Source organism: Rhincodon typus, chromosome 28, assembly GCF_021869965.1.
Source record: "Rhincodon typus isolate 14 chromosome 28, sRhiTyp1.1, whole genome shotgun sequence".
In the NCBI taxonomy this organism is placed as follows: Eukaryota; Metazoa; Chordata; class Chondrichthyes; order Orectolobiformes; family Rhincodontidae; genus Rhincodon; species Rhincodon typus.
In genome coordinates this window covers 21677506-21700521 of record NC_063359.1, presented here as the reverse complement: position 1 = coordinate 21700521, position 23016 = coordinate 21677506, and the positions used below count along the sequence as shown (strand labels likewise).

At 39.5% G+C, this 23016-nt stretch overlaps 1 protein-coding gene across 3 annotated transcripts in view; it reads right to left on the bottom strand.

Moving 5' to 3' along the window:
- Window positions 1-23016, bottom strand: part of LOC109912629 (protein crumbs homolog 2-like) — a 177051-nt gene that overhangs the window by 6119 nt on the left and 147916 nt on the right. For all 3 annotated transcript variants that reach the window (XR_007265085.1, XM_020512060.2, XM_048613819.1), the window contains 4 exons: window positions 19925-20090; window positions 16009-16876; window positions 14313-14429; window positions 10655-10781 (listed from right to left, as the gene is read on the bottom strand). Coding sequence is in view for 2 of the 3 variants with exons in the window: in XM_020512060.2 (XP_020367649.2) it covers window positions 10655-10781; window positions 14313-14429; window positions 16009-16876; window positions 19925-20090 (1278 nt within the window). In the remaining variant the exon portion in view is untranslated. The remainder of the gene's footprint in view (window positions 1-10654; window positions 10782-14312; window positions 14430-16008; window positions 16877-19924; window positions 20091-23016) is intronic.

Genomic DNA, 23016 nt, shown 5'->3' with positions numbered 1-23016 from the left:
ACAGGACAAAGCAATCAATGTGATAGGATCCTGTGGCACAATGGAAACCAGGGACCTAGGTTCAAGACCTTCCTGCTCCTAAGGTGTGTCATGGCCTCCCTGAACAGGTTGATTAAAAGAATCTGCAAAGAAGTTGTGAGTATTTTCCTGACGCTGATAGACAGGTTGGAGATAATAACCAACCCCAGTGGAATAAGGACTTCATAAGGAGCCAATATCAATTAAGCAAATTACCAGCTCTTCATTACAGCTGCAATTGTCAATGCAGTAACAATTTCTCCAAACCAATGCATACTGAATTTTCTTAACAGATTTCTTAAGATAGCCTTTGGTATTTAGTTTATTGACATTTCTATTCTGCTTAATGCTGACCAGGAAATAGCACCCTCTTTGCCCCAAATGTACCGATTTGTTAACATTGTAATCAGCTGGAAGTGGTTCAAAGCATGTACTGCAGCCACAACAGTTTCATAATTTTGCCAAAACAAAATGCAATACCCTTCCAGTACTAATCCATCTTTTGAATTTCTGGAGAAAAGATATTTATTATTTTACTATAGGAATTTAGGCTTAATGTTAATTTTGAGCCAATTGTTGGCAGCACAAAAAAACCATGGAATAGTTATGGTATAGAAGGATGCCATTTGCCCATTATGCTCATAATGTATTTTTTACCCATTTTATATTAATACCGGAAATTATAACAATGAGCTTCAATAATTTATTCTTATTTCAAATAAGTGATTTTTAATTTCTACCAATCTGTAAGAAATAACATTTATTTTACATTCTAATTGGGTTTGGATATTGTACTATGACAAATTGTGTGGCATCAGCAAATGGGAATTCTGTTAGCCACCCTATCTAAACCTGTTATAATCTTGTACGTCTCTGACAGATCTCTCCCCAGTCTCCAAGGAGAACAAACCCATTTTATTCAAACTAAACTGGTAGCTAAGATTCCTCATCCCTGGAACCATTCTGATAATTCATTCTTTGCCCATCTCAAAGATCCTCATATTTTTCCTAAAATGTGTCACAATGATGTAAAATGTGGACTATTGAATCTTGAACTCCATTGTACGATTCAGTACCTGGGATTTTGGTGGCTTAAAATTGTCTTAAAAAAGGAGCCAAAAATGTTGACTTAAAATGTCCACAGGCATCCCCTAACCTCATAAGTCAGTCATGTTTCATGAAATCAACATGGATTAAACAAAGGACTGAACCAAAATTATATTTTCTCCAGAGGCGATGAAAATAGCCAAGAAAACCATCTCAGAGTGACATCCCAAAATTTCCTCATCTCCTAACTGATTTTGTGTTGGAGATGAAACATCACCTGCAGATGCATTACACAAGCAAGTTGCTATTTCAAATGGTTCCTTGTTTGCAGAGCGGAAAAGATAGATTTTTGACTACCGAACAGAAAAAGATCCTTTTGCCCCTATTCTCTGCCTCCTGCCTGTCAGCTAAATCTCTATCCATGCCAGTACATTGTGCCTAACCCCATGCACTCTTATCTGTTTAGCAGCTTTCTGTGTGGCACCTTGACAAAGGCCTTTGAGGCATCCAAATAGATCTCATCTACTGGCTCTTCTTTGTCCAACTCTCTCATTACCACCTCAAGTAATTCTAATAGATTTGTCAGGCATAACCTCTCCTTGGTGAAGCCATGCTGACTCAGCCCTATTATACCATGCATTTCCAATTACTTTGTAGTCTTATTTTTAATAATGGACTCTAAAATCTTATGATCAAGGTCAGGCTAACCAGCCTATAGTTTCCTGTCTTCTGCCTCCCTCCATTCTTGAACAGAAGTGTCCATTTCCCAGTCCTCTGAAACCTTTCCTAACTCCAATGATTCCTGAAAGATTACCACCAATGCTTCGGCAATGTCCTCAGAAATCTCCTTTCGAATACCAGGGTGTAGTCCATCTGGTCTGTGTGATTTATTTACCTTCAGGCCTTTCAGCTTCCCCATCACCTTCTCCTTAGTAATGGCCGCCACACTCTGCCCACTGACCCTCTTGAAGTTCCAGTGTGCTGCTGGTGTCTTCCACCATGAAGACTGATGCAAAATACCTACTCAGTTCCTCTGCCATTTTCTTTTTCCCCATTACTACTTCTCCAGCAATCTATTGCCCACCTTGCCTCTCTCTTATCTTTTCTCTAAAAAGAACCCTTGCAATCTTCTTTAATATTACTAGATGGCTTACTTTCATATCTCATTTTCTCCTCACTTATTGTTTTTATTAGTTGTCCTCTGCTGTTTTTTAAAGGCTTCCCACTAATCTTCACCACATTGCATGCTTCTTCTTTTGCTTTTACGCTGTTGCTGACTTCCCTCATTAGCCAAGGTTACCCACTAAATATGTTTCATCATCCTTGGAATGAAGTTATGCTGCGTCTCCCGAATTATTGCAGAAACTCCGGCCATTGCTGCTACTCCATTTTCCCTGCTAGGCTCCCCTTCCAATCAACTCTGGCTGGCTTCTCCCTCGTGTCTTTGTAGTTACCTTTACTCAACTGTAATACTGTTACTGATTCCCGCTTGTCCCCCTCAAACTGCAGCTGAATTCTATCACATTATGGTCAGTGTCCCCTACGGGTTCCTCCACCTTAAGCTCCCTGCTTGTGTCTGCTTCATCACACATCACCAAATCCAGAATTCCTATTCCCTAGTCAGCTCGACCACAAAGAATTAACTCCAAAGAACTGTCTTGTCGACATTCCACAAATTCCTTTTCTTGAGATCTGCTACCAGCCTGATTTTCCCAGTCCACTTGCATATTAAAGACCCCATGACCATTGTAATGGTGCCTTTCTTACATGCCTTTTCTGTCTCCTGATTTATTTTCTGCCCCACAACCTGACTACTGCTAGGAGGCCTGTACACAACTCCCATCAGGGTCTCATTTCCTTTGCAGTTCCTCAACTCTACCCACACAGATTCTACACTTTCCAACTCTATTTCACTTCTTGCAATCAATTTAACTTCATTTCTGACTAACAAGGCAACCCCGCCTTTCTGCTCATCTGCCTGTGCTTTTGATAGGACAAGTATCCTTGGATATTTAGTTCCCAACCCTGATTCCCTTGCATCCATGTCTCTGTGATACCCACAGCACTGTGCCTAACAATTTCAATCTGAGTTACAAGCTCATTTACCTTATCTCATGTACTGGGTGCATTTATGTACAACACCTCAGTCGTGTTTGACTGCCCCCTTCTCAGAATTGTCCCCTTATCTGCTGTGGCTGACATTAGATTCCTGAGCTTTTCCATTACTTGCTCTGGAGACATTTAAAAACCTCTGCTGAGCCCAGCCCCTCCCATTAACATTTTCCATAATTTTCTATGCAGCTGAACCCACTCACCCCATAATTTAGTTTAAAGCTCCATCTACAGCCATAGTTATGCATCAGGACTCCAGCCCCAGCATGATTCAGACGGAGCCCATTCCCATCGGAACAGCTCCCTCCTTCCCCAGTACTGATGCCAATGTCCCATGAATTCAACCCATTTCAGCCACACATTTACCCCCTTAATCTTGTTGACCCTGTGCCAATTATTTCGTCACTTAGGTAGTAATTGCAGATTATAACCCTTTCGGTTCTGCTTTTAATTTAGCCCATAGTTCTTCATATTCCTCAGCAGAACCTCTTTCTTCTTTCTGCCTATATCATTGGTACATATGAGGACCAGGACAATTGGATCTTTCCCCTCCCACTCTAAGTTCCTCTGCAGCCCAGATGAGATCCTGAACCCGTGCACCAGGCAGGCAACATAGCCTTCGGGACTCTTGATCCTGGCCACAGAGAACAATATCTATCCCCCTGACTATAATACTCAGATAACAACTACATTTCTCCTTCCTCCCCACTCTTGATTGGCTCCATGCACCGTGGTGCAATGGCCAGTTTGCTCATCCTCCCTATCAGCAAAGATTTGGATGAGATGAAATTTATGAAGGATGAGAAGCTGTCCAAAAGAGCATTGAAATAATCGAGTCTAGAGTGAAAATGGCAGTGATGACGGTTTCAGAATTAAATGTGCTGAGGCAGGGGTGGAGAGGAGTTAAATTTACAAAGCTGGGAGTCCATGTGCTACAGAGGATATGAGGTCAGAAGCTCCATTCAGGAGCAAATAGGTTGTGGAGGTTTCAAGCAGTCAACCACAACCTGTGACGGTCAGTGTGAAGGGAGACAGCGCTGATAATTGGGTCCAAAGATATTGTCTTTGGTCTTTCCAATGCAATTGCAGTTGAACCAAAATGGGTTTGCAGAAAACCAGCCCAATAATAAAAACTAGGGTTAAGAAGGGGAACGGATTTATAATTGTGGTGTTGGGAAATTTTCTTGAAACAGTGTGTTTCTGGTCCAATGATGAAGGAGGTATTTCCGGACCTGATTCTATGAAATGAAATGGATCACATATCAGGTGGAGAACATTTTGGGAACATTGTTCATAATAACGTCAGCTCATGTTGTTTATGGACAAGGAGCAATTTTGAGAATTTATTTTTAATTGAAGAAGGGCCAGTTTCAGTGGGGTAAGTAGTCCAGTGATAAATCACTTTCCTGAATGTATTTTGTGCTATGCATAACCTGAGAGTAATTGCAATCACTCCACAGTATTCATGGACCTGAATACTCGTGAGGCCAGTTCCTGACACCATCCGTGTTCCCCACCATTGACTTGTTGGGGCTGATCACGCAGTACCTTGTAGCAACTAAGAGAGTTACACAGGAGGGATATTGACCTTTCTTTTGTTATCCATAGGAAACCCATGCTGCTATCTCACACAAATAACAAGGGTTTGATGCATTGACACTGATCTGGAAAAATGTTCCATTCTGCAACATAGACCTTCCACACTGCAGTTTCAGAGAAGGGGGGGCATAATCTTATATAAGGCAAAAGTGTCAATGTATATATTTGCACCAAAATGACATAAAGCCAGCAACACTTAAATGAAACTGTTCCTTCATCCCTGTGTATTTTTGGCTTTGGATGTGATGAGATAAAAAAAAATCTTTAAATATACCAGATATAAACAAAATAAATACATATCTCTGTGGTGGTATGAAACAGGAATAGCCCATTCTTTTTAGCTAAGAAACCAAAGTGAAGGGTCAAAGCTCTCCGCAGGGAACATCAACTTTGAATGAAGATTAGATAAATCAAGATGATATCATTGGGCAAATAACTCCTGGTTTCAATTTAATTTAGCACTTATCAGCAGTGAAATATTATTAAATTTCCCTCTGCATTTGGATTTACTGATTGATTCTTTAAGAAGTCTGGTAGGTCCAGACTAAGGTGAGAAGCAAATGGCAGTAAGACAAACTAATTGCAGTCTATTATTCATGAACTGTTCTAATTGCTGCACTTACTATCATAATGTAAACATCCAAGAAGTGTTTGCAACTTCTATAATACTTTATGTCATCCTTTTAATGTTTCTGATGAGTAACAAGCTGTTAACATAATGAAGCTGCATGAATAATAAGCTCCTTCACTATATCTTAATCTTTATGCTAATTGCAGACACAGAAGCAGCGTGATAAAACACACAGCCATGTGTCTCTAAGATTACCAATTAATGCCACAATCCCATTGGTGACAGAAGATTAATGCCATCCTTACAGAAATAACTGTCAGTCACATCTGTTTGTAAACCTGGACCAATACTCATTCAGATAAATATCCCACCAGGAAGTACCATGTGTATGTGTCACTGGGTTGGATAATTATCTAAAGTGCCACTGGTATGAGCAAGATCCAAGTCTTCCTGTGCATTCTGAAAACAGATCCTCGTAAAGATCATTGTACTGAAAACAGAAAAAGCACATTGAAAATTGTGGAGCACAGCCAGCACAAAACATAAATGGTTTATTCCAATGCAGTGCACAACATGCCATTCAACACATGTTAGTAGATAAAAATGATTATAACAATCTTCGAGCAAAGGCCTAGTAAAAGTTATATCAGTGAAATGTGCTGCTTGTTAAAGAAAGAATCAGTTAATGTATTAAAAGGAGAACAGCTGTATGAGAGCTAGATATTACCGGCAGGTTATTCCTCCTCAATTTATTAACTTGCCCAACGAATCAATGAGCATAGAGTTCCATACTGGCAGCCCAGATTAAAGAAATAAACTATACCCTCTCACAAAGTAAACTACAACTGCAAAAAAAAATTGTTCAACCATACAACGTCTACCACTTACAAGGACAAGTGCAGCAGATAATGGGAGCACCACTACATGCAAGTTCCCATCTGAGCCACTCACCACCCTGACTTGGAATATATCACCGCTCTTTCAGTGTCATTGGGACAAAATCCTCTAATTTCTGTCCCTAATGGCATTTTGGAACAATCTACTCCAAATGGACAGTAGCAGATCAAGAAGGTAACTCACCACCATCTTCTCTGGGCAAATAGGGATGGGCAATAAATGCTGGCCCAGCCTGTGATGCCCACATTCCCATAAATGAATAAAAAAAAACTCATATCAAGGAGCTGGTGTTGGAACCCTGAACTGGAGAGGATTAGTCTTTTTGGAGGCACTAAATCAATTGGAGGAAAGGACGATTAGGAGACTTCCCCTCCCAAGCAGTTAAAAACATACACCCAATGATGTATTTGGGAAAGAAAACTACATGACAGACGAGAAGACACAAAGACAAATGATTAAGACACATCACTTTATGCTTTAAACATTTCCCAACTCCAAGAAATAATTTTCCATTGCACATTATTAATATTTATGACGTGAGGAGAAGCAAGAGCAAATGAGAAGTAGGAAATTCAAGGTCACAGATAAAGTCATGCTCAGTGTCGGACGAGACATTCTGATAACATTCACTTGATGGCACACAATAGCACGCTCCATGGTAACCCATATTCTTTCATTTACTGCCACCCAAAAGAACACAGCGTGTTCCAGATAACAATTCCAAGAACAATTGGCAACTGTGTGAGTCCAGCCTGTGAAACAGGGTGGATGAGGCAGTGCACTCTGAAAGAAGGAACCATTTGAAAGATAGCAGATTCAAGCATTCCCATGTGATGTAAACAATCAACCCACATGCACTAACACATGGAATAAAAGTATTAATAGTTCCCTGCAGGTCTATAAAATAATGCAGCATATTGTCTGTTTAGAAAATGGAATTTACATGCAATTAGCTATGAGCCATCAAAAGAGTTCAAACTTTTTTTTATACGTAAACTGTGATCAGAGAAAAGTGATTGATGCAGCTTTTCATCATGCACGTTCTTCTTCAAGCTGGTTAGTTTGTGGTTATATAGCTGAAAGGAAACCCTGAAGGCAAGGTGACACTTTGATTTTGTTAGCGGTGCTCATATGGTTGGTTTTGCTCATGGATTCATAAAAACCATTCATGTTAAAATTAAGATAATCTTTAACAATCCAAATAGTTCAATGTTTAAGTTTTCTTGTTGGTGCAATTATTGTATTCAAGTTCTGTTGAAAATCATAAGCCCATGAACCCTAGTTAGTTAATCATGGGCAAATACTTGCTGTAAATGTTAACCACATTTGTAGCTTAAATTTGATTTCAAATCCTTCTCCTTAGCACTAGTGTTTAGCTAAATAAAATAGGGTATGCAATATTCTGCTCCAGAGTTCCAAGACTCAACTCAGGAAGGATGCAAGGTCTATATGTTATGATTCAAACTGAACCTACGCCAACTTTAATACAGGGAATAGTTGCAGCATTGGTGCTGGTGATGTGTGTATTGACAATATACTGAGGCTCCATCCTTTAACTGGTTGTGAATTCCTAATTTACTGCTACTAGTTTGGTTTCTCAACCATCTCATGTAAGGTAAAGCTGGCCAGAATCTTAAGATTGCTACTTGAAATCAAGATGATTGGTCCTTCACTTATCATCACCTTCCTCTTACAGTTCAGGATAAATCTCCACATGTCTAAATTCTGACTGTGCTAACTATGGGATACTGCAGCTTTGAAAATATTGTCACTCCACTAATAAATCAATCAGATGGAACCATTAGAAAAATGCCATTTGTTAACAAAGTTATCCATTACTGTTACAGAAATCAATCTTGGAAAGATATGGAATAATTAATGACTGTCATTCACCCCTAAATTTCTGAGTATTGGAAACGGAAGATATAGCAATCAACAGCATAAGAGCACAAACCAGTACAGGAGCTTCCAATAGATGGACCTACATTAATGCAGTTGAGGAAAGCACTCTTGTGGTGCAGTGGCAGTGTCCGAATTCTGAGCCAGGAGGCCTGGGTTTAAGCCCACCTACTCTAGACATAAGTAATAACATTCCTGAACAGGGCAATTAGAAAATATCTAATGCAGTTGAGAATGATCAGTTTAGTTGCAGTGAGGTCATGATTAAGGGATTGCATATTAAATGTAGGAGATGTTGAATACAGACAGACAGCAGAAACCTCTTCAAAGTTATGAGATTGTGTAATTCATTTGCAGGATTGATGGTTGTCAAAATGTGTTAACATTCATGATTAGATTAGTTAGATAGTATCAAGGGTGATCTGGCAAGATGGATACAGAACTGGCTTAGACAGAGGAGACAGAGGGTAGTGGTGGAAGGATGCTTTTCGGAATGGAGGGTTGTGACTAGTGGCGTTCCACAGGAATCAGTGCTAGGACCTCTGCTGTTTGTGGTCTACATAAATTATTTGGAGGAAAATGTAGCTGGTTTAATTAGTAAGTTTGTGATGATACAAAGATTGGTGGAGTTGCTGATTGTGAAGAGGATTGTCAGAGGATTCAGCAGGATATAGATCAGTTGGAGGCATGGGCAGAGAAATGGCAGATGGAGTTTAACGTGAACAAATGTGAGGTAATGCATTTTGGAAGGTCAAGTACAGGTGGAAATTATACAGTGAATGGCAGAACCCTTAGGAGTATTGATATGCAGAGGGATCTGGGTGAACAGGTCCACAGATCACTGAAGGTGGCAGCGCAGATAGAAAAGGTAGTAAAAAAGGCCTATGGCATGCTTGTCTTCATTGGAAGGGGTATTGAGTAATCGGATTGGCAAGTTATGCTGCAGCTTTATAGAACGTTAGTTAGGTCCTACTTGGAATATTATGTACAGTTCTGGTCACCACATTACGAGAAGGGTGTGGATGTTTTGGAGAGTGCGTAGAAAAGGTTTACTAGGATGTTGCCGGGTATGGGGGATTTTAGCTATGAAGAAAGGTTAGATCGATTGGATTTGTTTTCACTGGAACGCAGGAGGTTGAGGGGTGACCTGACAGAAGTTTATAAGATTATGAATGGCATGGATAGAGTGGAAAGTATGAGGCTTTTTCGCAGGGTGGAGGGGTCAATTACTAGGGGACATTGGTTCAAAGTGCAAGGGGTAAGTTTAAAAGAGATGTGCGAGTCAGGCTTTTCACACAAAGGGTGGTGAGTGCATGGAATGTGCTGCCAGAGGAGGTGGTGGAAGCAGACACAATAGCAGCATTCAAGAAGCACCAGGATGAATACATAGATAGGAAGGGAATAGAGGGATATGGATCCTGTAAGTGAAGACAGTTTTAGTATGGGAGAGCAAAATGTGTCAGCGCAGGCTTGGAGGGCTGAAGGGCCTGTTACTGTGCTGTGTTGTTCTTTGTTCTTTGTTAGATGAAAGAAAATTATCTGAACTGGTATGTTGCATATTTATAATGATAATGTGCTCACAGCTTTAAGGATATTATTCAGCTGGACAGGGTTAATAGGAGGTGTCTTTTCCCTAGGATGGGGGTTTCAAGACCAAGGGGCATATTTTTAAGGTGAGAGGAGGGAGATTTAAAAAAGAAATGAGGGGCAAATTTTTTTGTACAGAGGGTGGTTTGCATGTGAAATGAACTTCCTGAAGAAATGTTGGATGTGGGCACAGTTACAATGTTTAAAAGACACTTAGGTAAATACATGAAATGGGAAGGTTTAGAGGGGTATGGGCCAGGAGTAGGCAGGTGGGACTAGTTTTGTTTGGGATTATGTTCAGCGTGGACTGGTTGGACCGAAATGTCTGTTTCCATGCTTTATGACTCTATCAGGGAAACTGCACTTCCCAATTACTCTTTGATTGTTTTCTTCTATTCCTTTAGAGCTGGTAGTGTAAAGTACAAAGTCAATGGGACATTATACTGGCAGGGGAGACCAATAAGTTATGATATTCTTTGCAGAAAAAAGACCGATAAATGAAAATGCTATGCTTCTGCCAAGTATTTTGCAATACATAACCTGGCTGAGAACAGCAGTGGAGGCCTCCACACATTTAGATAAGCGCTGCAATATCTACTGAGGTTACGCATGTGTCAATGGAAGAAACTAAGTAATTTCCAGATCACTTATGAAATGTTAGGACCACTAAAAATTTGCCTACGAACTTTCAACAGAATGAAAGATGTCTTGACTTGCATAATATTTGATACATATTAGCTCTTCAGATACCTTCTTGGTATATATCAAATCCCTGGGCTTTGTTAGATGGAGAAAGACTTGAGCAAATCTAGTGCCAGATAAAGTTTCTTTTTGGTTCCTTCACATTCAATGCATAGGACAAGGCTAGAACTGAAAATAATTTTGCCAAAGCAACATTGAGCAGAAGAAATAAAGGTTGCTTACATCAAGCTCGCACTGTTCGCCTGCAAAGTTATCTCCACAAACGCAAACAAATTTGTTGACCAGGTTATGGCAGGTCCCTCCATTCTGGCAGGGATTCGAATCACATTCATTCACCACTTCTTCACAGCTAGGAAAGTTGAAGGTGGAAATTAATGAACTAGGTGAAGTCAAATTATTTTGATAACCCTTTGAATAAAGACAAGATACTGTGGATGCTGTAAATCTGAAACAAACATGGAGAATGCTGGAGAAACTCAGCAGGTCTGGCAGCATCTATGGAGGGAGAAACACAATTAACATTTTGCGTTTGGTATGATCTTTCTTAAGAACTGAAAAGCAATGAACAAGAGTCATACTGGACTCAAAATGTTAACTGTGTTTCTCTCTACACAGACAATGCCAGATCTAACTGGATAAACCAATCCCTTTCCGAAAATGATCTTGTATGGTGCAGATTGTTGATTATTTTTAATCTCGATCAACACTTTTCCTGCTGTCTAGAATTCACATACCTGTAACTGCCAGCATTGTTCATTAACACTGTACTTTGCGTCCAAAATGTTATTTTATTGCATCAATAACAAGGAGCCTTTCATTCGCAGCAATGGATTTCACGTCAACTTCTCAAAGTAACAAAAACTGTTACACTCCACCCTCAGATTTTAAAAGATTTTCATTAATTTCAAAGCAATCACAGAGATCTCCTAAATTAATAGGCAACACAATATTTAAAGTTTCCATGCCAGTACTTTGATCAGTGTACACGTTCTGGACTACACAAATAGATGTTTCTGTGTGTAAAAGTGAAAAATCCTTAAGAGACTCATGGCATTCAGACAATATTCAGATCAGTTGTTTTGAAGAATGTTACTTCTCAATTGTGTGGCAACTCGGAGCACAGTTTATTCTCTGCGACGTCAGAATGATTGCAAATACAATATCAAAACTCTCTGAAGAACTTTGAGGATTTGGAAACGATAATAGTTCAGGAGATTTCTAACAAGTAGGTTATTCACCGCACAAGATTACAATATTTTCTTTTCATAAATGTTTGTCAATTGTCTTCTGAAGACATAAAGAAGTATTTGCCCCAATTAATTGAAGAAGTTAAGCCAAAAAAGGCACAAGACACCATTATTTAATTCCAACCTGTTGCTTTCCACAGATGGAATAGTTGTGTTCAGGACAGGATTAAAGGCACAGTCCTATATACAGTAACTAACTATGACCATATTTACCTCCTTCATTGAAACAATCATCCAACTATGCTTTAAAATGACTAATCAATGAAGGGATTAATTAACTTCAATGAAATTATATTCCAGGTCTGTTATCTTATTCAGAATCTTACATTGGCAATGACAAATTATCCCTCACCCCCTAATTTCATTTTGGTTGAAGTTTGCAGTTGGTCTTGACTCACAGTGTGGAACATGGCATCAGATTCCTACCCTATCTAGTTTTACTCAAAGTTTGTTAGTTTCGTAGGGAGTGTCTTTTCAGTCTTGAAAATGTAATTGCAATTAATGGGAAACTTATTTCTATAAAATAGAATATACCAAGAATATTTTTTATTCATAGGACCTTTGGCCAGCATTATGTGTTTCAGACTTCACATGTACCGTGTGCTTGTCAGTTATATTTTGCTAAGACAATCGTTCATACAACCATTAGTTTTATCAAAAACATAAAATTCTGCAGCTACAGATCTTTGTAGAAATAACTTCTCCAGCAACTGCCAAACAATGTTTTAAAAATCTGAATAAACTCTTCTTTATCTACTCATGACTCATACGGCATTAAGAAAAAATTCAGATCAGTTGTCTTGAAGAATAGTGTTTTGTCATTGCATCCTGATATTAATCCCTTCCCTCCAAGCGTTCCTGTCCACTTACTTCTAACCATCTCTCAATTGGATACCGATGGGTTTCTGTAGAGTAGTGGGTATCACGTTCACCTTACATGCAAAAGGTCCTTGGTTCGTAACTGGGCTGCTTTATTTGGGGTGGTGTACTGACTCAGTGGTTAGCACTGTTGCATCACAGCACCAGGAATTCAGGTTTGATTCCACCCTCGGGCAACTGTGTGGAGTTTGCACATTCTCCCCGTGTCTACGGGTGTTTCCACTGGATACTCTCACAGTGCAAAGATGTGCGAGTTAGGCGGATTGGCCATGCTAAATTGCTCATAGTGTCCAGGGATGTGCAGGCTAGGTGGATTAGCCACGGGAAATGCAGGGTTACAAGAGCAGGGTAGGGGGGTGGGTCTGGGCACAATGCTATCCAGAGGGTTGTTGTGAATTCGATGAGCTGAATGGCTTACTTCCACACAGGAGGGATTCTATGATTTGGGATGAAAGGCTCACCTAATGAACCAAGGTTAAATATGTTAAGCTTAGCCTATTGTTGTTTTGAAGAATGAAAAGTTGATCTAATTAAAAATTATAAGATCTTGGGGGATAATTATCAGGTGGATTCCTAGAAGATGTTTCTTCTCATGGGGAGACTGAAAATAAGGAACCTTGTGAGTAAAACAGTCTCCATTTAAAGACTAAGATTTGAAATTTCAATTGAGAGGTTCATTAGAGGCTTGAATTCATTTCCTCTGAAGGTAGCAGAGGCTGGGTCTTTGAATTTACTCAAGGCTGAGCACAATAGAATTTTTGACAGACAAGGGAGGCAAAAAAGTGGTGATGAGATCACAGGCAGATCAGACATGATCTTATTGAATTGCGGAACAGGCTCAAAGTGTCAAACAGCCTTCTCCTGCTTCCAAAACTTATGTTCCTGTGTACTCTTTCATGGTGAGATATCTAGACATATAAACCTACTATTCATAAATTGTAATAATGCTTCAAAATTCCGCTGGGTAACATTCAAACAATTTCTGCAAAACCTTTGCTAACCCTTCAAAATATACTTTGTGTCATTGTGTCTTGATGTTGATCCCTTTCCTCTAACCATTCCTGTCTATTTACTTTGAGAATAGAATACCCATGCTTGTGCAACTGACCAAGTACTAGAGTTCCAAACATGCACCACATCAACAGGGCCCCTTGTGCCGCAGTGGTGGTGTCTCTACCCTGGACCAGGGAGACCTCGGTTCAAGTCCCACCTGCTCCAGAGGTGTGTAATAACATCTCTGAACAGGTTTATTAGAAAAATAGGTTAATTTTTTAAAAATACACCACACTAAAAGGCTCCTATGACTCAATGGTAATGTCCCTACCTCTGAGCCAGAAGTCCAGGTTCAAGTCCCACCTACTCCAGAGATGTGTGATAACATTTCCAAATGCATTGCCCTGTTTCAGGCCAGTTCCGAACCAGGGACCTTTTGCATGTAAAGCGAACGTGATACCCACTAGACTACAGAACCACATGAGTATCCTATTGAGAGATGGGTAGATATAAGTGGACAGGGATGGTTGGAGGAAAGGGATTAATATCAAGACACAATGACAAAACATATTATTCAAGACAACTGACCTGAATTTTTTCTGAATGCCACATGAGCCATGAGTAGATGAAGGAAAATGTTTATTCGGGTTTTTAAAATAACAATATCTGACACCACACTAAAACAAGAAACAATGTCATTTCTTAAAATATGGAAACAACGTGAGCAATAAGTTTATTGGGATTATAATAATTGTCATTACCTTACTCCAGTAAAGCCTGGTTTGCAGGTACAATTGGCACCCCACAACCCATCAGTGCAAAGACCTCCATTGTTACAGCTGAAACTCTCTCCACATTTGACTGGTGGGTAGGACCATCTAAAAACAAATTTAATATGTTCTTAATTCACATGCAAATTAGATTTGCATCATTACAGATGTTGGTTCACGAACAAGTACAATTGTTTCTTGAATATTCAGTACATTCCCAGTGCAAGAATAGGAATTTGTAAATATTTTCAGGTTGTTTGTCTCATGCCACCTGTATGCCATTTGGACAACATACACATCTCACAAAATTGGTTCTCTATGTCATTTATTGAGCTGTTAGAAGGTAAATATCACTTGGCCTGGTAATATTAACCTTTTATATATAAAAGGCATACATTTTGGAGCAGAAAGAACAACTCACCACAGAGACAGATGAAATATTAATTAATTCTCCCCTTGGGTATTTTGTGGGTTATTTTTTCTTAATTTATTATATTTTGCAACGTATTAATGGATTACATTTAATGGATTACTTTCTACTGAGAAAGCTAATCCAGTTATTTACTTTTCTCCATTTTTTCTGTGTTACTGTCTCACTCCCATCTCCAGCCCACTCCTAAACAGCAATTTATATGGTTAATAGAATATGGCTTTTATCCACCCTTATGCTACCCTGGATAACAAGGAGATATAATTTTCCAACAGTTTTAATGTCAGTGGATTTCTTAAGTCCTTCTGCTTGTCTCTATTCCCATATAATGTACAGAAGATATATTCATGGTTTTATACACTTTTATACCTTCAAATATTCTATAGTGCTTTAAATGCTTTTTTTTCTGAGGAAGGAGCTAACATTAATAGTAAATATATGGCATTATTTACATTGGCAAGGAATTCTTTATGTGAAACTCGGATTTATTGTAGTGTACAATTGTAATACTGTAATAGGGAATTTGTAATTCCAAGCCTCACATGTGCAGAGAATTCTTCAATATTTTTAAAATGTATCACATCAATACAATTATAGAGAAATAGTTTCATCCTAAACTTTTGCTTCTTACATAGTCAATCGATTTGTCACACACATCAATATACAAATAAAACAATTTAAATGTGTTTGTCAGTCAAATAGGAGATATATTTAAATCAAAACAGTTGATCTTCATTGAAGAATTTAAGGATTTTATCTCAGATTTGTGTTGGTAATGAATATTTACAGATTTGAAATCAAATTACTAATTATGCATTTTTTAAAATTCTGCTTTATTTCCATTTAAATCCTTAGAATACCTCTGCTTACAAATTAAATGAGCAATTTGGAGACGGTTCCACAGCTCTGCCAGAAGAATTGGCAGAGCATGGGTTTGGATGAAAGATTAGGTTGTAAAACATTAAGGACATTGTTAAATGCAGCTTGTAGCACATATTGACAGTGCAAGAACTCAGCCAAATACATGGGGATTTGGGTATCTGTCTCTGGCTTACCATATGTTTATAACAATTAACTGAAACATAAAAAGACCTTTAAAATAATTGACATTAAAACATTAGGAATCAAAACAAAGATAAATCAGATATTAGATGAGTCTGGAGGCAATTGTTATTTTAATGCCTATTACTTGGGTGCTAGTTATTTTTGAGTAGTTTCAGTATATAGAATCAGACATATATAGAACAGTATGCTTACTCGCAATATCGTCCAGTGAACTGGTGTAGACAGTTGCAGAAGTACGAGTTGATACTGTCAATGCAGGTCCCGTTGTTTCTACATTTGTGGTTCACGCAGTCATCTATATTACTCTCACAGTTTTTGCCAGTGTAGCCCAGGTTGCAGCTACACTTGTAGCCTTCCAACAAATCGCTGCAGTTACCATGAATACAGAGAGTGGACGCACAGTCATCAACATTGAGTTCACATCTGGTGCCTTCCCATCCTGCCATGCAGTTACACTGGTACAAGTCAAATAGGTCTACACATGTTCCATTATTATGGCATGGATTTGAGGAACATACCTCTGTGCCAAAGCATCCAATATGAATTGGGGGCTTACTTACTAGGATGAACTGTTCAGTGTCTGTAAAAATATTTTGCTTTAAGTAAGGCAGGTATATTCCACCAATTTTAACTACACCAAGACAACCTCTAAAACTGTTGCCTAGGGTTATATTCACATTATGTTGAAGAAAATTTAAATTCCCAGCAGTGACTGGACTGTTAAAATTGGAATTTCCATTAAGAACCATGGTCCACCTTGAGGACATCATTAAAGGCTCCACCATTGTAATGAGCACTGAATGCCACTGTCCATCAGAGATATTGACGTTGCTAGAAAGAGTGATGGCTTCTAGACTATTTCCACTATACAACCTGAACTGCAAGTAAGAGTTATGGATACCAAACCAAATGGACTCAGCGCCATTGCTAGCCTGTAGCAGATCAGCATCCACATTTCTGGTTTTGAAGTCCATGGAAATGCTTATGAGATCTCTTGTGATAAACTTGTTGCCAATGTAGGTCATTGGATTTTCACCTTGAAATGTTGCATTAGCATAACCTGTGAACATCCACAAAAATAGAAAGTAAAAGTTATCTCCTGGAAAACCATATCGGTCATTCAAAGTTGGACTCTTTCAATGATAACCTTTCTAACACTTGCGTGTGCTTTTGAAGAAACAAATGTATTTGCAACTAAACATTCCTACATTTAGAATCAACTGCCTCCAAATGGATATGTCTGCTTTGGAAATACGCATGCATGTGAGTGACTGCCAAATTACATTGGCTGATTGTTATATTTTAACCCTGTTTTTGTTTGTTCGGAGGCAAGAGCATTGTTGCCTTAGCCAGCACTTTTTGCTCTTCGCTAATTCCCCTTGCAATGTTGGTAATGTGTCACCTTCTCGAATAGTCCACTGAGAGGGGCTACTTACAGCCACTGTACTGTTAGTAAAGGACTTCCAATATTTGACCTAGCAACAATGATGGGAAAGTGATATAGTTCCAAGTCAGGATAGTGAGTGGCTTGGAGGAGAATTTGCAGATGGTGGTGTTCTCATGCATCTTTTACCCTTGTCCTTCCAGGATCATGGGTTTGCAAAGTGCTGTCTAAACAGCATTGGTGAATTATTGCAGGGCATCCTATAGATGGTACACACTGCTGCCACTGCATATTGGTGATGCAAGGAGCAGATGTTTAAGGTGGTGGGTGTGATACCAGTCAAGTGGGCTGTTTTCCCTGAACGGTATCAAGTTTATTGAGTGTTTTTGGAGTTGAAAGTAAACAGTATCCCATCATGCTTCTAACCTGTGCTTTGTAAATGGTCTGAGATGGTAGGAACTGCAGATGCTGGAGAATCCGAGACAACAAGGTGCAGGGCATCAGAAAAGGTGATGAAGGGTCTAGGCCCGAAACGTCAGCCTTTCTGCTCCTATGATGCTGCTTGGCCTGCTGTGTTCATCCAGCCCTGCACCTTGTTATCTTTGTAAATGTTCTGTTGGCTTTGAGAAGTTAGGAACTGAGTTACCCACTGCACAATTTCTAGCCTCTGACCTGTTCTTGTAGCCACAATATTTATATGGCTGGTATAGTTCAGCCTCTGTCAATGCTGATAACCTCCAGGATGTTGTTAACAGGGGATTTAAGGATGTGGAAAGGTGGTTGGAATTTGTCTTACTGGACATGGCTATGGCCTAGCACTTGTGTGGCATAATTGTTACTTGTCACTTATCAGCTGAAACCTGGATGTTGCCCAGGCCTTATTGGAAATGGATATATGCTGCAGTTTCTGAGGAGTCATATGTGGTGTTGAGTATTATGTAATTTTCAGTAAAGATCTTCACTTCTGACCATATGTTGGAAGGAATGTCATTGATGAAAGTGCTGAAGATAGTTGTGCTGAGGACACGGTCCTGAGGAGCTCCTGCAGAGATGTCCTGGAGCTGAGATAATAGAGTTCCAACAAACACAACCATCTTCATTTGAGCTCAGTATGATTCTAACCAGTGAAACTTTCTCCGCTGATTCCCATGTTTTGCTAAGGCTCCTTGTTGCCATAATCATCAAATGTTGTCTGTTTGGAGGGTTTGAGCTACAGGGAGAGGCTGATGAGGCTGGGGCTATTTTCCCGGGAGTGTCTGAGGTTGAGGGGTGATCTTATAGAAGCTTATAAAATCATGGTGGGCATGGATAGGGTAAATAACCCAGGTGTTTTCCTCAGGGTAGGGGAGTCCAAACCTAGAGGGCATAGGTTTGAGGAGAAAGGGGAAAGATTTAAAAGGGACCTAAAGGAGCAATATTTTCATGCAGAGAATGGTGCGTGCATGGAATGAGCCGCCAGAGGAAGTGTTGGAGGTGGGTACAATTACAACATTTAAAAGATTCTGGATGGGTCTATGAATAGGAAGGATTTAGAGGGATATGGGCCAAATGCTGAAATGGGACTAGATTAATTTAAGATATCTGACTGGCATGGACGAGTTGGACCGAAGGGTCTGTTTCCATGATGTACAGCTCTATGATTCGATGTCAAGAGTCACTCTCACCACCTCCTCTCAAACCGAGCATCAGTGAGCAAGTTATTGCTAAGACATTGCTGTGCCCAAGATACTTTAGGGGCACATGAAACTTTTTCAAACTTTTGTTAAACTAGCCTTGATGAGCACCAAAATCAGACATTCTGACATTTTACTCATCCACAGACAATACTGTGTGATAGGGAGACTTTGCAAACTTGGGATTCAAAGGTTGGAATACATTTAAAATTCAGACTTTTTCATTTCTTCTAATCCCCGAATATTTTGTTGGAAAGTACGTTCCACTTTAAAACTGACTTTTTAGTATTCCATACTAGTATTTCCTATGCAGCATGAGACCTCATTTAACTGTGTTACAGGAGTAACTAGCTTTCTACAAGTAGAAACAAAGGATTTATCAGGAGCAACACTAACCAATTAGAAATGCAGTGTTTGAAAAAAAATCAGATCTTGGTTCTTAGAAGAAATGAAAACTAACCTCAAAGGAGGAATGGGGATGGTGATCATTCTGGCATCATGAGTAGCTATCCTTGGTCATTGGTTGAGAGGTGACTGACACAGAATAGTCCCAAAACAAGCCTTTTCAATGGGGATAGGTGAGGGTGGGGGTGGGGAAGAGAGAGAAACAGAGACAGAGACAGAGACAGAGACAGGGACAGAGTGAGAGAGAGAGAGAGAGAAAGAGAGAAGGATCCAGGGGAATGAGACACTATCTTCTTGAGAGAAGACTAAGCAAACCCTCATGTCAGGTCGTAGGAAGATCAAGTACTGTCACCAAAGACTGCACAACAACATCAGAGGTGAACACTCCACCCCTTCAAAACTGTTACCTTTGTTTCTCCCATTCTAAGAATGGTTTCAGAATTGGTGAAGCGTTCTCATCTGTCACTCTGTTTATCTGATTAACTAATGTATTATATCTAAACCGCAGCATCTTAACAACCCTCGATAAACTTTCAGAAATTGCTGCAAACTGTTGACTGCCCATATTTGGTAACTGTGACCATGAACGCTCCACCCACCCACCAATAAATAAATAATTTTTAAAGTGAATTCTTGTAGTCCTTACATTCATATCCACCCGGAAGATTCTGACACCGATATCCTGCAGGGCATGGGTCAGTTTCACACCACACTTTCCTTTCACAGGTCCTTCCACTGTACACCAGTGGACATTGACATTCAAAATCATTCCATGTCACAGTACAATTGCCTCCATTTTGGCAAGGAGCATTCTGCGTACAAACAATCAATATGTCAATGACACAAGTCAATTTCTTCTTCACCTCAAATTTTTTTGTCCCATCTGTCAGTGACTACACCACCCTCTATATTTCCACATTACAACAGCAATTTCATTCCAGAACTGCTTAATTGGCTGGCTGTCCTAAAGTCCCGAAAGATGCCATATTTTTGAAAGTCTTTGTTTTCTTTAGTAGATTTTAATGGGAATATACAAGGGTCAGTTTTAATTTTGTGTCTGAAGAAGTCAGTATAGTGAAAATTTGCAAACATGCTTTTGGTGAAAATTTCAGCTCCTACTCATCTAGGATAGTTTAACCAGGTTCTATATCTTTAGGAAAATGATGCTTCAAAATATAACATGAACAGTAGCAATTGTTAAACAAATGAGGAAATCAGCAGGAGCTCAATGTAGGTTTGAAATCAGCATCTCTTTTAGTAATAGCTTAATATTTTTCAGGTAGGAATACATCAAATATAAAATGAAATAATTCTGGCAAGTTCATAAATACTCTGTTTTGAATTGCCTGTAACTATTGCACTGTTCTAGCTGAAGAATAAAGATTAAAAGTTTACGCCATACTGTCAGATTGCACAAACAGAAATAGGATTGCATGTGTTAAAGCTGCTTCAAGTGATGAGCTCTTCTTTTCCGTTTAAAATCCATTTTAAATTTGTTACTTAAATACTTTATTTCGCAATCGGCAGCTTAAGTCATTTGATAACATTCTTGTTTCTTGAGCTCAAATGTTTTGGATTCAAACCTCACTCTCAGTCTTGAAGGCACAAAACCAGGCTTGCTTTGACAGAAATGTTGTTCTTCTGATGAGACACGAAACTATAGAATCATAGAGGTCTACAGTACAGAAAAAGGCTCCTTGGCCCTTTGACTCTGCATTGGTCAAAATTAACCACCTAACTGTTCTAATCCCATTTTCCAGTACTTGGCCTATAACCTTGTATGCCTTGGCATCGCAAATGCACATATAAACACCTACTGAATGTTATGGGGGTTTCTGCTGCTCCCACCCTTATGGGCAGTAAAAGTTCCAGATTCCCACCACCCTCTGAGGGAAAATAAATCTCTGTAATCTTACCTTTAATTTATGCCCCAGTCATTGATTCCTCCACCAAAGGGAAAAGCTCCTTCTTGTCTACCCTGTCTATGCCTCTCATTATTTTATACAGCTCAACGATATTCCCCACCCCCAACCTCCAACCTCAGTCTTTTCTGCTGCAAGGAAAATAATCCCAGTCTGTCCAATCTCTCTTCATACTGTCTAACCCAGGCAACATCCTGATAAATCTCCACTGCACCCTCTCAGTGCTATCACACCCCTCCTATAATGTGGTTTCCAGAACTTCACACAATGGCCTAACCAATGTTTTGTACAGTTCCAGCATAACCTCCCTACTCTTAAACTCTACGCCTCGTCTAATCAGGGCATTTATCCCATATGCCTTCTTAACACTTTATCCACCTGTATTGATACCTTAAGGGTCTGGTAGGCATGTACACCAAGGTCCCTCTGATTCTCAGTGCTTCCTATGTCCTCATTATGTATTCTCTCGCCTTGTTTGTCCTGCCCAAGTGCATCAGTTCATGTTTATCTGGACTGAATTCCATATGTCATTGACCAGCCCATCCATATTCTTCTGTAAGCTAAGGCTAGCCTCCTCTTTATTTACCACTCTACCAATTTTCATATTATCCACAAACGCATCGATCAACTCTCCTACATTCAAGTTTCAATCATTTATATATAACACAAACAGCAAGGGTCCCCAACACTGATCCTGCGGAACCCCCTAGACATAAAAACAGTTGCAAAAACAACTCTCGATTACTACCCTATGCTTCCTGCCAATCAACCATTTCTGGATCCAATTTGCCAAATTTCATTGGATCCCATGAACTCTTAACTCCAAGCAGGACCTTATTAAAAATCTTGCTGAAGTCCAAGCAGACCACTTCAAATGCATTGCCTTTATCTACAAACCTGGTTATCTCTGAAAAATTCAAAGAAGTTGGTCAGACATGAGCTCCCATTAGCAAAACCATGCTAACTGTTCCTGATTTCCAAATGCAGGTTAAATCTGTCCCCCAGAATTGCTTCCTATAGTTTCCTCACCACTGAGGTTAGACTGATTGTAGTTTCCTGGTTTATCCCTTGCTTCCTGCTTGAATAATGATACTATATTTGCTGTCCTCCAGTATCCTGGCACTTCTCCTGTGGCCAGAGAGGAATTGAAAAACTGTTGCCAGTATCCCTGCTATTTTCTCCCTAGCCTCACTCAACATCCTGGGATATATTTCATCCGGCCCTGGAAATTTATCTACAGACCACTCAGAACATTCTCTCTGTCTATGTTAATTTCTTTAATAATATCACAGTCCTTCTCCCTGATTCCGATGTCCACATTGTCTAGTGAACACCGACATGGAATATTCATCTAGAACCCTACCCATGTCTTCTGCCTGCATTCACAAATGACTACTGTCATCTGGATTTTAGTCCCACCCTTTTCCTTTTCCAGAACATTCATGAACCTATCAGAGTTCTGATCTCTTGTAGGGCCTTCTCTGTACTGGCTTTAAAAGCTCTCCTGGAAATATTATAAGAATTTTGGTCCCTCAAGACCTTCTCATTATGACTACCCCAGTTAATGTTGGAGAAGTTGAAATCCCCTACTAGCATTACCCTATTACTTTTACACTTTTCTAAAATTTGCCTACATATCTGCTCTTCGATTTCTCTCGGACTGTTTAGGGAGCTTACAGTACAATCCCAGCAATGTGATTGCTCCTTTTTGGTTTTCAAGTTCTACCCAAAAGGGCATTATTGATGACCCTTCCAATATGTTGTCCTCCTTATTGCTGTAATTGATTCCCTGTTCAATATTGTGACTTCCCTTAAA